The sequence below is a fragment of the Populus alba genome, chromosome 4 (assembly GCF_005239225.2).
Source record: "Populus alba chromosome 4, ASM523922v2, whole genome shotgun sequence".
NCBI classification, from domain to species: Eukaryota; Viridiplantae; Streptophyta; class Magnoliopsida; order Malpighiales; family Salicaceae; genus Populus; species Populus alba.
In genome coordinates this window covers 4196189-4211377 of record NC_133287.1, presented here as the reverse complement: position 1 = coordinate 4211377, position 15189 = coordinate 4196189, and the positions used below count along the sequence as shown (strand labels likewise).

Genomic DNA, 15189 nt, shown 5'->3' with positions numbered 1-15189 from the left:
AAAAGAAAGGCCAATGAGAAGCTGCTCCTGATCCTGGTATCAGAACTAGAGTTATCCTTCGTTACACTTGAAATATGGGTCAGGGGATATCGAGCATGACGCGGGAGATCTAATTGCATCCTTTATTTAAGCATAACATAAATTGAAGAAACCAACCAGAATAATTTTTTTTTAAAATGTTTTTTAATTAGAAATATATTTAAAATAATATTTTTTATTTTTTATAATTTATTTTTAATATAAAAACATCAAGATAATTTAAAAATATTAAAAAAATTAATTTTAAATTGTTTTGAAACTTTTAAAGAACAGTTTAACCGGACTCCAAAGACACCTTTATTTTCTCACTTTTCTTTCTTGGATCTGGAAAAGTTGCGAAAGCTCTCTCTCTCTCTCTCTTTTTGTCATGACTCTCGAGATTCAAACCACGCATCAAATTCAATCCCTTCTTCTTTTTAAACTAATACAAGTTGCACGTGTGTATCTTTATGACTTAACTGCCCTTTATTTTAAAAATATCCAACTCTAGTCTCTGAACAGTGAACATCATCCTCCTCCACAACTCACTCACCCAGTTCCCTATAATATAAATATACTCACTCACTCACCCAACCAAAAACTGCAAACTTTTGCTAAAAAAAGAAGTAAAATGTCTGCAATTTCAGTCCCTCTTTATCAATCAAGACTCACATTTCCATCAACAACCGCCGCTGCCTCTCCTTCCTCTGCTTTTTTTGTTTCCACTAACAAACTCTCCTTTTCCAAGGCACTCCTCCATGTTACCTCCCATATTACTTCCCGCACACTCGCTTCCACCAATCAGTCGCTCTCCACCACCACCACCGCCACCACCATCGAAATCAGCAACAACGACCCCTCCGATCCTCACACTACCGCAATTGTAATCCGCGCTCGCAATCGAATCGGTCTCCTCCAAGTAATCACGCGCGTCTTCAAAATCCTCGGCCTACGTATCGAAAAAGCCACCGTCGAATTCGATGAAGGCGGCGGCGGAGGAGGAGAGTGCTTTATCAAGACGTTTTATGTCTCTGATTCACATGGTAACCGAATTGAGGATGATCAAAGTTTGGAGAAGATTAAGAAAGCGTTGTTTGATGCGATTGATGGTGGAGCTGGAGAGGTCAAGGTGGGGTCTAGTAGTAGTACAGGGAAAGGAGTAGTGGTTAGGAGAAGTGGTGGATTAAGAGGAGGAGAGACGAGAGTGGGAGTGGAGAGGATGTTTGGGTTAATGGATCGGTTTTTGAAATCCGACCCGAGTAGTTTACAAAAAGACATCTTGGATCATGTTGAATATACTGTTGCTAGGTCAAGGTTTAGTTTTGATGATTTTGAAGCTTATCAGGTAATTAATTAATTGATTATTATGCCTCTCATTATTAGTCTTTTTAATTCTGTTTTTTTGGTAACGGTGTCTTTTTATTTTAACGGTTGGTAAATAGCGGCTCTTTTGAATTTTGGCGGGAACTCAGGCTCTCTGCCACGCAAGTGTGTCCATGGTTGGTTATTTTGGTGGGTCCCACTTGCAGGCGAGACACGGAGAGAGTGAACTCTGGGATCAGTGATTGATTTTGTTTTTAATAGTAATTCGTAATTTCTTTTTGGAGTGATTATTGTTGTGAATTTGACTTTTGGAATGGTGAAATGTGTAGGCTTTAGCGCATAGTGTAAGGGATCGGTTGATTGAAAGATGGCATGATACACAACTACATTTCAAGAAGAAAGATCCTAAGCGCATATACTTCTTGTCGATGGAGTTTCTTATGGGTATTGATGTGTTTTGTTACTATATGTGATTTCTTTTTGGTGTTCTTAGCTTCTGTTGAATTGTAATATATCATGTTGGAGCTCTTTCTGGTGTTCTTAGCTTCTGTTGTTTTGTAATATTATCGTGCTGGAGGAAAATGGGCAAGTTGATCATCTTGTATGTGAATCTTGAGCTTTCTGTGAAGTTTGATTTTGCTTTAGTTTTTCAATATCGTGATAGGATTTCACTGGCTTCCCTGCTTTATTATTCATCTGTGTTTTTCCCGTGTTGGTGTTTTAATTTTTAGTTACATTTTTTGCTTCTGAAACGCTTGCTGTTGAATTTGAATTATGATTCACCCAGTGTATATTGAAATATTAGGACGTTCCTTGTCAAATAGTGCCATCAACCTTGGCATCCGGGACCAGTATGCAGATGCTTTAAAAGAGCTCGGTTTTGAGTTTGAAGTTTTGGCAGAGCAGGTTGGTTTGGCATTTACTTTTCTACACTTTGGTGGGAGCACATTGATTTAGCTAGTAATAGTAATTTACTTTTCGTTGTAGAAACTGATACAAGTTAGATTTTTGGATTTCTGTGGTGGACTGTGGATTTGAATTCAGTCAATACAGCAATTATAAGGGATGTTTTAAATATCCAATAAAGTTAATTCATGCCTCGAAACAGTGAAGGGTGTTCTTTAACTTATAAAATTCACATAGTGATTCTTTTCTAATCATAAATCGTTTTTTTTTTTTTGGTTCTGTGCTGATGTTTCAAGGAAGGAGATGCTGCTCTGGGTAATGGTGGTCTTGCTCGTCTTTCAGCATGTCAAATGGATTCTCTAGCAACAATGGACTATCCTGCATGGGGGTATTTCTCTACTCTGTGATTTTCCTTGTAAGAACCTTTTTTACTTGCTTACAGTGATCATCAACTCTCTGAAGCTTTAAAACATTTCCAAAGTTGAACGCAGCTGTATTGCCATGATATTGGCCTTGCTTATCTCAAATCTATTGAGATTGTGTGAGTGGGATTCAACCACTGCACTTGGTATGTTGTTAGGTGACTTTATCGGCTAACCTAACTAACACTAGCAAAAGCTTTAACACCATTAAATAGCTATTCTGACTTTTTTTTGTTTCATATACAGGAAGATGTTAATTGATTTTCTGGAACACATATCCTTTTTGCAGTTATGGACTGCGCTATCAATATGGGCTGTTTCGCCAGGTCATACTGGATGGCTATCAACATGAGCAGCCTGATTATTGGTTGAATTTTGGAAATCCTTGGGAGATAGAACGAGTTCATGTAACTTATCCTGTGAAGGTTTGCAAGTACTTTCCTATTTCTATCTCAATCAAGTTGCTTCATTCGTTATTGTTTATGTTGCGTTACCACTGTACCATCCTTCTACCTTGAACTTATCTATCAACTATCTACTTGTGTTCTTTTTGGATGGATTAGTTCTATGGGACTGTGGAAGATGAAAATTTCAATGGAGGAAAACGTAAAGTTTGGCTCCCTGGAGAAACGGTATTGTAATATCATATGTACTCAAGACTGCATGCTTCATTTTCATCTTTTTCTGTTACTCAACTTTTATTAGGTTTGGATGCTTCATATATCTAATTGAAATTGGATGAGTTGCATTTTTTTAAATGATAGCACATTTATGCTGACTTTCCTGAATTTAACTTATAGCATAATAGTTTGGTTCCATTTTGGCAGGTTGAAGCTGTAGCTTATGACAATCCAATACCTGGTCATGGAACAAGGAATACTATTACTCTCCGCCTCTGGGCTGCTAAACCAAGTGATCAAATTGATATGGTAATCTTGATTAAGTTGAATATCTATCCTTCCTACATGTCTTTTGATTTTACAGTTAAAACATGTGATATATTCCGGTGTAGATCAATTGACAGAAAAAGAATATTAACTCGATTTTTAAAATAACAATTTAGTTCAGTTAAATTTTTTTCCAACAAAAAAAGTAATAATCTTGCATCCTCATTTGCTGAGTATAAAATAGCATGGGTAAAACATTTTACTTCTGTAGAAAAGGAAATGTTTACTATGTTTTTGTTTTGTTTTTTTCAATTTTTAATTCTCTCTGGCCGAGTCATTTTTTTTTTTTTAATAAAACCTGAAAGATTCTTAAGCCTTTATCTGAAACCCATGTCATTTGCAGGAGTCTTATAATACCGGAGACTATATTAATGCTGTTGTCAATAGACAGAGGGCTGAAACTATAAGTAGTGTTCTATACCCTGATGACCGTTCGTATCAGGTATTGGTTTTCCTTTTTTCTTGGCTCATAATAGCATGTGTATATTGAATTTCACTGTCCTATTATGTTGTTTCTTTATCCTTTGTTTGTAGTGCCTGTATTTTAAAGCAATTTGATTTCTTTGAAGGCCAATTTCACATTGATGAAAAGGGGATAGCACAAATATCTTTAATCAGATACTTGCACTTAACCATTGGTGGTTTACATGTTGTTTTTTCAATTGCTCTGTTTTTTATTATGCGCAGGCTCACATCCTTTTTGAATTATTATTTCTTTTTCTGTTTTCCAGTTTTGAGGCATCTTATTATCTTTGATGAAAGATGTTTTTATCTGTCTTGCAATGGGTTTTAATTGGTTGAGCTACTCTCTTGCAGGGGAAGGAACTACGGTTAAAACAACAATATTTCTTTGTCTCAGCATCATTGCAAGACATCATTCGGAGGTTCAAGGATTCTCACAGTAACTTTGATGACTTTCCTGAGAAGGTTTTGCATCTCATTAGTTTTTGATATATGCAAAAAATTAATTTTCTGACAACCAAACTTTTTAGCTTGCTTAGACCGTTCTTAGGCACTGTTTTATGCTGAACTACAAAGAAACATTTTTTTTTTTTTTTTTTGGTAATTATTGATTTTCTTGTGGTGTCCTTTTCTAGAGCACACCATACGCCCATGCGCGCCTGCACCTTCACACTAACACATGTAGTTTAAATGTCCACAAACATTTATTTTAAGACAAACTTGACCAGATAACAGATACAGGTGGCTTTTATTTTGCGTTGAAGCCTTAGATTTTAGAGATTTTACTCGTTTCATTTATGGAGTTTGTTCTAAATTAAGATGATTAAACCATTGTCAACTTCTTGATTCATTATGAATGGTTAATTACATGTTTGACACATGGGCTACTCCGTGGTATGAAGATGGAAAGTTGCATTTGCTTTCTTCCATAGAACTCGCACTAAAACTTGTCTCCATTGGTCTGACTTTGCCTTGCCACTTATACAGGTTGCTCTACAGCTGAATGATACTCACCCTTCTTTTGCAATAGCTGAGGTTATGAGAGTGCTTGTTGATGAAGAGCACTTGGATTGGAATAGAGCATGGGACATTGTGTGCAAGATTTTTTCTTTCACAACTCATACAGTATTACCTGAAGGACTGGAAAAGGTCCCTGTTGATCTGCTGGAAAGTCTTCTACCACGCCATTTACAAGTGGGTTTTCCTAGATGATTGTTTAATTGTTTCCCCCACCTCTTACATGAATTTGATTCTATAATCATTTTCAGAACATCCTGAAAACAAGTTTGGCTAGCCATTATATTGTATATACTCAACTTGAATTTCTTATTTCCAGCAGCTCATGCCAGAATCCCTTAGCAACATCATGGATTAATCATGATTGTTTCTGAAACCATTTCTATACTGCAAAATCAATCCGCTAAAGATTGCAATAATAGATTATAAAAATATTCTCCACATTTTTTTTGAATATTTTTTAGTAATTTCTTATTTTTCAGATTATATACGATATAAATTTTGATTACATTGAAGAGCTGAAGAAGAGAATTGGTTTGGATTATGATCGACTTTCTAGGATGTCAATCGTTGAAGATGGTGCTATTAAGGTACTTTGCAAAACCACCCAAAGTTTTAATCTCTTCTATATTGGCCAAATTTTAATTCTTTTTTAACATCACTGACATACTCTTCATTTTTTATTTTGGCTCATATTTCTGCATTAGCTACCTTTTCTTATGTTTTCTTTTATGGTTAGTAAAACATTTTCTTAGTCTTGTCATGTTGTGAAGAAAAATGTGCTGTTAAAGAGTGTGTGTTGCTAGGAAATAGAACATGATTTGTGTTTGAAATAAAGAGCCGTGTATCCCTGCGCGCATGTATTTTTGTGCAAAATGAGATACTGAAGGTAAGATTGATGCCTTCCCATCTATATGCTGTTAAAGAGTGTGTGTTACCATTTTAGGTGGTTTGGTAGTGAAATCTTTTTGTTCTTTTTTTGGTAGTTTTCACTTCCCATCTATATGCATGGCCTGGTGGTGAATTGTAAATTTGTTGTGACAGCTGAGAATCATCTGTATTGTTTGACAGAGTATTCGAATGGCAAACCTAGCAATTGTTTGCTCTCATACTGTGAATGGAGTTTCTAGAGTGCATTCAGAATTACTAAAAACAAGAGTATTCAAGGTAAACTTCACTTGTTTGAAATCTAAACATGTTAGATATTCATCGTGGCCTTTGACTCTCAGAAACTTCTTTGCAGGACTTCTATGAGCTGTGGCCTCATAAATTTGATTACAAGACAAATGGAGTAACACAGGTTAACTTAACTATCACCTTTGATTCACTTATTTACTAACCTTTTTCTTTGCTTGGGTGCTGCCATCCTACTTACCTTTATACTGGAAAGGATTTCAAGGTATTAATGTTTATATCTCAGCGTCGCTGGATTGTTGTGAGCAATCCAAGTTTAAGTGCTCTTATCTCAAAGTGGCTTGGAACAGAAGCTTGGATCCGTGATGTGGACTTATTAGCTGGTTTGCAAGAACAAGCAGCCAATGCAGATCTACATGAAGAATGGAGGATGGTAACTTTATGCATGCAGTTACTATGAAATGATCTTTTACATATGGATTTATTTGTGATATTCTTATTTTTGTAGGTTAGGAAGGTTAACAAAATGAGACTTGCAGAGTACATTGAAGCAATGAGTGGGGTCAAGGTTTGAAACGAAACCTTTACAGGAATTTTTTAGGTTTTGTGTTTCCTTGCCTCTTTTTAGAAGACTGCTTTTTTAGCATGGGCATTGCCGTGGCCTACATGTGATTAGATGATTTTATTTTTTGTCTGTTATTTTAGAATGTCTTTCTAAAAGGAGTATCTTGGTATCAAATAACTAAAATCGATGTTATGTATGAAAATAATGCAATAAACTAAAAAATTAATGAAATTATCTTTAATTCAATAACATCCTTAGTATAATTATAAAAAAAAATGTCATCAGATTTCTTATCAATTCTTTAATGAAGGTATTTTGTTTTATGAGTAAGTGATAATAATATGAAATTTTAACCTTCCTTTTCAATTAAATAAACAAAATACTATATTCAATATATTTATTCAAATTATTTTTTTAAATTTAACTTTGCTATTAATTTAAACAATTAATAACCTATGCTATATCATAAATCAAGTAACTCTATGTCCTTGTTTGTTAAAAGGAGGAGTATGATTCAATATTTCATTGTGTCTTTGATAAAATATATTGATGTAATGAAATCTCAAAACATAAATTAAATAACTTGAATATTGTAACTCACATGAACCAATAAACAAAATGCAAAATCAATTTTCAAAAAAATATTAATGGAATCTAGATGAACCCTATCAATTCATGAGATTTCTAAAGTCTAAAATTTTAAAACATTTTGCATGCATTTGGTTTAATCTCATATTTTCAAACTCCTTTTCTTAGTTAAGATAAAAAGTGATTTCTTAAGATTGGAATTTTAGTTTTGTTATGCATTCATGTTCAAGTAACAATTTCTTTTTAGATGTGTCATCCTACATCACTTTATATTGCACATTTTTCTATTACAACATTGCTAATTTGCACTAACAAAAGTTGAAGAAGAATCAATGATACCATATAGGCAAAAGTAATATACGCGTGACATTAATCATCTTGTCAAGTCGTAAGTGATATAATTTTGCATAAAAAAAATAACAATTTATATATATATATATATATTTAATTAAATCTTAGGGATATAAGTGATATAATTTTGCTTACACAATAATATAAATAAATATTTATAACTACCTTTGTTTTGGAGGGATGTAAATAAATCACTTAGATATAAGAAAAAAAAAAACTTAACATATAACTGTATATAAAAAGTCATTTGTCTATATATAAATATAGTAAAAGGTTAATGTTAATTTCAAATGAAAGCTAACTTATTCTGTTAATTATCATTATAATTACTCTTTACTCCTTTTCTTTTCTTTTATCTTTTAAGGAGAGAGTGAACATTTTTATCTCTGTTTTCTTTTCCATTTTTGCATACAAACATAAACACAAACTTGCTTCATTTCAATAATTTTGCTTGTTAAGAATTGCCAACTAATAAAAAGATGGAACAATTTAACATAATAGTATTTGTTTTAATACAAATATTATGCTAGTAACTAATTAAGAAAAGATTAATGCAAGTAATTAATTTAGCTTCTATTATTATTATCTAAAAAACAAATGAAGAGTTAATATAGGATGTGAAAAATGTGGTATCAATTTAAACAAAATACTGCATGTTGAATTAAAGCCAAAAGATTTCCTAAAAGTTAGGGTCGAAGTCAATGTTAGAGATTTTGGATTCTATAATTATAATTTCTTAGAATACAAATACAAATTATTTGAATTTATTTAAGTTAAATAAAAAAAATCAGATTTTAATATTTTTTTATATTATTCTTGAATACTTTCTTTTAATTCTTTTATTTTGTTTATAATTTGTTTCAATCTTGCAAACCTATTCAAAGCAATCTAGTTAACTTTCTAACGAAAAAAGGAAATCAAGATATATACTTCGAGTTTTGTTATGTGGATCAGATTCTTTATTTGTTTTTCATGTTACTCTTTTTTTTTTTTTTAATTTTCTTTTCAAACTTACCCTTAAATTCTTCTCTCTCCCTCTTTATTGATTATATTTATAAAATTAGAAATTTAGAGTGCAATTCTCATCTCTTCAATCTGCTCCTTTCTCCAATACATGATTTAATCTGTTTTATTAAAATAAATTGATTTCTTAGCTATGCTTTTAATTGTAAAGCTAATTAGTACCATTTCTTTTATGAAACAAATATGAACAAAGCATCCTCAAAATAAATTATTAAGAAGAAGTTTTAAATTAGTATATATAGTGATTTATTTGTTTAATTAGAAATACCTAAAAATTATGTTAATTTTGATTTATATGCATATATATTCACCTATATTCATTCCCCCCCAATCACAAAAGTTTTACCTTTGCCAATGTTGATAAATGGGACTATCGTGAAGGTATGAATTGTATAGCCTTGTAAGAGTAATGTTTAAGTTCTCTAGTGTACAGCCGCGAAGATAGGTTATGAAAAGAAGGGGCAACTGCTGGGGCTTAATTTCTTGAGCTTTCTCCTTTAATCCTTGCAGTTTTTTTTTTTTTTTTATCTTTTCATATAGGTCTAAATAAAAATACATCATCTCCCATAATTGTTTTTTTCTTGCCAATGAAAAAGTTTCCCCTCCTTAACAAATATTTCTACCACATGCATCTTATTTTCAATGATCATATATAATAATATCTCAAAGACATAATTCAATTTATGAAAGTAAGCAACCATTATATGATCTTTAATATGTACGAATTAAAATTAAATATAGTATAATCAAATTATAACAAGAAACCATTAAATGAAGGCAAATATACCAAGATGAAATTATAATAAACAAGATTGAGAAAACAGTAAAGAGAAATATACAAAGAAAAATATTAAGTACCTTGATAACGAAGACAATACTGATTTTTTAAATTATATTCAAAGTATTGTTTTTATAAAAATATAATTATATTGTTTTTGTATAGTGAATAGAATTCTTATCGAATTATAACTCTGGGTTTTGGGAAAGGAATCTTTTTATACCCTGAAAAAAATAAATCTGAATTAATACAGGATTAGGATTGTTATCATAGGCAAATAGAAAATAGAAAAATAAAAACAAAACACACATGATAAAAAAACGGTTTTAGCTATTTTAGGATTCTTGATTTATTTATTGAAAAAAAAAACCACAGATTCACAATAAAAAATAAAAAAAAGGCATTTTAGTCTCTTAAAAAATTTACCTCCTAACTGTGCCTTTTATTGCATGTAAAGATTAATTTCCTATAGAAGCTTGCATGGGATCTTACATTAACAGCATACATTTTCATTGCAGGTCAGTGTAAGTGCAATGTTTGATGTGCAGATAAAGCGAATACACGAGTATAAAAGACAGTTACTCAATGTACTTGGCATCATCCATCGATATGACTGTATAAAGGTGAATGGAATCTACTTGGGCAAAAGAAGCCGTAATTTTCAGTTAAATCTATTAGAACACTTGCGGTCTCTAAAAGTGAGGCCCCAATGTCTGCCTCTCCCATCACCTTGCGGCTATAAGCTATAACTAAAATGAGGCCCCAATGTCTGCCTCTCCCATCGCCTTGCTACTATAAGCTATAACTAAAACGCATGAGCTTCAGCAGTTGAATCTTTCTGGGTTTGGTCCATACATGGCATAAGAGCAACTGGACAATATTTTAGTGTGTCAACAATTTGGACTTTGTTTTCTGTTAGTTATGGCCTGGTTAATACAAGTCATGTTAGAACCAGTTTTCCTGGTTTACATGATTCATGACAGAGAGCTCATGCTTATTTTACATGAATAGTACTCCTCCAGATGTTCAGGATTGGTTTTACCATGATTTTATGATATTTGGATATAGGTTGCTTATGTTATCCTAATTTTGTTGCAGAATATGGAGAAGAGTGACAGGACAAAGGTTGTCCCCCGTGTCTGCATAATTGGAGGGAAAGCTGCTCCTGGTTATGAAATTGCCAGGAAGATCATCAAACTCTGTAATGCTGTAGCAGAAAAAATTAACAATGATCCTGATGTTGGTGATCTTTTGAAGTTGGTAAGTGAAAAGTGTGCTGTGTTAAGTAGGTGAACAGATGAGCATCTTCTGTATTATTTGGTGAAAGTGAGGTTTTTAACCAGTTTTTTATCAGTTGAAAGGCTTGTGCTAGGCCAAAAATAATCATGAACCAAATTCCTTTTGAGTGCTAAAATGCCAGTTCCCTCCCAAGAAGCTTTCATCAGGGCATTTCATCCAAGCCTCATAACAAGTCATTGTACCATGATATTGATAGTGGTCGACATTATTTTTGTCTTGCGGATAACCTTGGACAAATCCTATGCAAGAAGAAGCTCTTTGGCACAAAGAGAAAGAGTTGGGGTCTTTAGAACCATATCTGTCTGATAATTTTCATGGAGGCATCACTTTCACTTTAGCTGCTAGGGCCATTAACCTTCCCACGTATGCATCATATGCTCTACCGAAATAGATTTCGCGGAAAACCAGGATTGATTTGAACAAATAAAGTAGTGCTTTCTAGTTACCGCACCGTGGGAGCAGATAGATTCAGTGGTGATCTGACTTTCTTTCTTCTTTTCTTACCAGAGTGAGTCTCGCTAATCATTCTCAATGAAAATTCTTCAAGATGCATGGAAATGCATGTATATTGATATTACCATCTATTATTAGTTTAGTGATTCTATAAGGTGAGGTAGGTAAGATAGTAGTCCTAATTGTCAGGTTCCAATCAAGCAATTTTTTTTCTGTTCAAGCAGCAAGTGGTGGTAACTATGGAAATATTCTTGATATGCACTTCAGCGGTGGTTTGATTTTTTTGTTTATAGCATCATATAAACTGGAAAGAGAACGAATTGTTTTTGGTCCAAAGGAGTGATTGTTTTTGTTTGCATTATTCAGTTGCTAAAAGATATCAACCTTGGAATTGTTTATTGATGGATTTACTTGCTAGTTGAAGGAGGGCCTTAGAAGTGGTTGGATTCTAGTTGCCTGGAGAGCATTTTCATTATTTGATGGGGAGTAAGTGGAAGGAGAGGAAATGGGAAAAATTTGAGGGAATATTCTTTAAGAAATCTCAAGTTCCTGCACTTTCCCCCCAGTTAGTTTAATGCTTCTAACATTAGGACATAATTTTCTCCTAATAGTATTCAGCTGTTTTCTTATACCACTTCTGATGAGACATCAGTTAACTCAGTTTAAATTACTAGTTTCCTTGTGTGGAAATTTTGTTAAACTCTTCTATTTCTAACTTTCTTATGTTCTCAATTGTTGCCAGAGAAATTTGTTTCTTTTCTCATCAGTTTATTTTCTTATTTATAAATGCTTGATTTAGTATGCTTGTAACTTTCTAGTGTTTTTTTTACTATAGTTTTCAATAGTATGTGTGGATCACCATGCCTCAAGCCTGACTTATATACCCTTACGCTGTAATATTTCTCCTCCCTTCCCTACATGCTGTCTTGAGAAGGCATATTGTTTTTGGTATAGAATAAAAAATATAAAACATCTTATCTGTCCAAGATTATTTTTCTTGGTCTTCTGCTTGTTTTATCGCAGTATCATTTGGAACTAACTGACGAATTATCTCTGCTCCTGTTATTTCAAGGTTTTGTTTATCTATTGTTTTGATTCAGTTTCTTGTTTATAATCTCCTACAGGTTTTTATACCTGATTACAATGTCTCTGTTGCTGAGTTAGTAATACCAGGGGCTGACCTTTCGCAGCACATAAGGTCTGTAAATAATATGGTGCACCAATTGGATTCCAACTTTAGACTCAACCGCAATTATCTTCTATTTAACTTATTTAATTCATTATTGAGTTGATGATAAATGAATATTCCCTGCGCCAAATCAATGGTTTAATTCATTATTGAGTTGATGATAAATGAATATTCCCTGCGCCAAATCAATGGAGAATTTGTAAATGTTGCAAGAACCATTAGAAGTTTTTAACCCGATAAATTCTAGCTTAAAAGGTCAGTTTGGATTGCTACCTTTCTGATTCTGATAAATTGTTCATCCCAAGTATCCTAAAAGGGGATAAATAAAGTCAAAACAAAAGGGCTTGTAAGATTGCAATTGTTTTTTGTAACCAAACATATTTTTAAATTATATTTCACTTAACATATGAAATACTTCCCTCTAATTGTGTAAGTGCACTAACTGACTTTCTAGATGATAATAGTCAACTATGTTTTTTTCACTTTTCTGATCCATTCTCTAGATTACTTGTCTGCTTTTGTTTAATTTTTTTTTTTTTTTTTTATAATGTTAAAGTGGTTGTATTGCATGATAGAATGTAGAATATTGAGTTGGGCCTTGGTTCAAAGTCCTTTTCTTTTCCTTGTGATCTTTCCTTTTCTAATTGGTTGTCCATTAGATTTAACTTTATCTGAAATATGTAGGATTTCTCATGTAATATGCATGATTTTATGCAGCACTGCAGGGCATGAGGCATCAGGTACTGGCAGCATGAAATTTTTGATGAATGGATGTTTACTTCTAGCCACAGAAGATGGTTCTACAGTTGAAATTATGGAAGAAATAGGGAAAGATAACATGGTATGTGCTATCTGAAATGAGGTTTACAAAACCAATCAATGCTTTTCTTCTCGGTTTCTGCATGTCTGCATCACCACTTGCAAAATCATAGGTTTCTGTCAACTGGTTACCTGTGTTGTATTTCGTAACTAGACACCAATCGTTTGGCATGAATGTGCTAGCACTCAATGGGGGAATACATTTCTGATGCTGTCATTTTTGGCTCAGTTTTTATTTGGTGCAAAAATGCATGAAGTACCAGCTTTGCGCGAGAAAGGACCTACCCTTAAAGTGCCTCTTCAATTTGCTCGTGTTGTAAGGTATGTAATGTAATTAAACTTGGAAACCCCGCCCCCCAAATCACTTGCCTTTCAAAATCATTTCCAGCAAACCAGGTAAATGCTTTGGACATCAATTTTTCGGTGTTTCTGACGCAGGTTGTGTTTTGTATGCTGAGCAAGACACTTCTTTGGATTGTGATAGAATTTTTGGTAATTTAATTTTATCATACTATTGCATGTAGGATGGTTCGAGATGGCTATTTTGGCTTCCAAGACTATTTTGAATCCTTATGTGACAAGGTGGAGGGTGGCAATGACTTTTACCTTCTTGGTTACGACTTCCAGAGCTATCTAGAGGCACAGGTAATCTTTTGTTCTACTGAAATTCCCAAAAGTCAAGCATTTTGGTGTTCTACAACTTGAAACGGTTCCAAGAATCCTACGCTTACACTATTCAACTGCAGGCTGCTGCTGATAAAGCATTTGTTGATCAAGAGAAGTGGACTCGGATGAGCATCCTGAGCACTGCTGGGTCTGGAAGATTTAGCAGTGATAGAACAATTGAAGAATATGCGGAGAAGACTTGGGGAATCGAACCCTGCAGATGTCCATTCTAATCAAAACTTTGAAGTTCTCTGTAGAAGGTACTTTTCCTGTGGTTATCCCAATGACCTGGCGGCAACAGTTCTCATGCCTTGATCTAAGCCAGTACTTTTACTGCCGGAGGACGAAACCACTTTGGCTTTCAATTTAGATACCCCATCTTCCCACACATTTCCGGCAACTATCACATAGAAAGAAAACTCCATGTTTGATTCGAAGTGCAATAATAACCCAATAAACCTCTACTCGAGTACCTTGGCTTTCGGAGAAATTTTGTCGTGAAGTTGAGAGGAATATCGTATGTTCATGGAAAATTATGTTTCAGATACGTACCACTATAAAACTATATGTGAGAACATATGTTTTGTGCTGCATGAAAGTCAAGGTGTTATTGTGTATGGCTGGGAGGTGTGGTGGTTTTTTTCTAAAAGCACAACACCTTTTAAGCACAAATCACACCTCTAAAAGTTAAAAAAACATGCTTTTTACCTAAAAAAGAACTAAACTACCTCTCATCCAAACACAATTTAGCATTGTGGTGTGTCGGTGGAATCCGTGTAGAATTGGAATTCGATCCCAGAGTAGTTAATGGTTGGGTTGAGGCTTGATTAACACTTGGGTTTGTCATTAAGATAAAACCTATAATTTAGTGGTCAAGGTTGTCCCAGCAAACCACCAAGCCATCCATTTTGACCAATACCCAAATAGCTAGGGTTGTTATAGCGGACAGCCAAGGCCCATGGCAAGAGGTAGTTGTCCGCTATTGTTTTCCCTATAAGTCGATTCGAGGCTTGCATTCGTTGTTATTTATATTTAAAAGTTCTAGTAATTTTTCCTTCACATGAATTGTAGATGTGATTCGTTTACCTCTCTTCTTGTAAATGGTTATTACTCATTTACATGTCTTATCGATGATTATTAGGGATGGAATGAGTATCTATATATATATTAGATTTGTAACTAACCCGAGTATAAATTTTTTGATATTTTGTTTTATTAACGTGGATGTT

At 33.6% G+C, this 15189-nt stretch overlaps 1 protein-coding gene across 2 annotated transcripts; it reads left to right on the top strand.

Annotated features, from left to right (window-relative positions):
* The first annotated feature begins 384 nt into the window (after positions 1-384).
* On the top strand, positions 385-14579 carry LOC118033030 (uncharacterized). 2 transcript variants are annotated; one of them, XM_035037869.2, is made up of 22 exons: positions 398-1363; positions 1671-1785; positions 2147-2247; positions 2544-2635; positions 2959-3094; positions 3233-3301; positions 3497-3598; positions 3960-4058; positions 4433-4543; positions 5066-5272; positions 5578-5685; positions 6167-6262; positions 6339-6395; positions 6516-6662; positions 6738-6797; positions 10053-10157; positions 10633-10794; positions 12411-12484; positions 13193-13316; positions 13524-13615; positions 13819-13939; positions 14041-14579. In XM_035037869.2, the coding sequence occupies exons 1-22, from the start codon at positions 650-652 to the stop codon at positions 14191-14193; spliced, it is 3045 nt and encodes a 1014-aa protein (XP_034893760.1). In that variant the 5' UTR covers positions 398-649; the 3' UTR covers positions 14194-14579. The 2 variants fall into 2 exon arrangements, 1 of the variants encoding a protein (XP_034893760.1); XR_012169590.1 differs by lacking the exons at positions 12411-12484; positions 13819-13939; positions 14041-14579 and having other exon boundaries at positions 385-1363.
* The last annotated feature ends 610 nt before the right edge of the window (positions 14580-15189 follow it).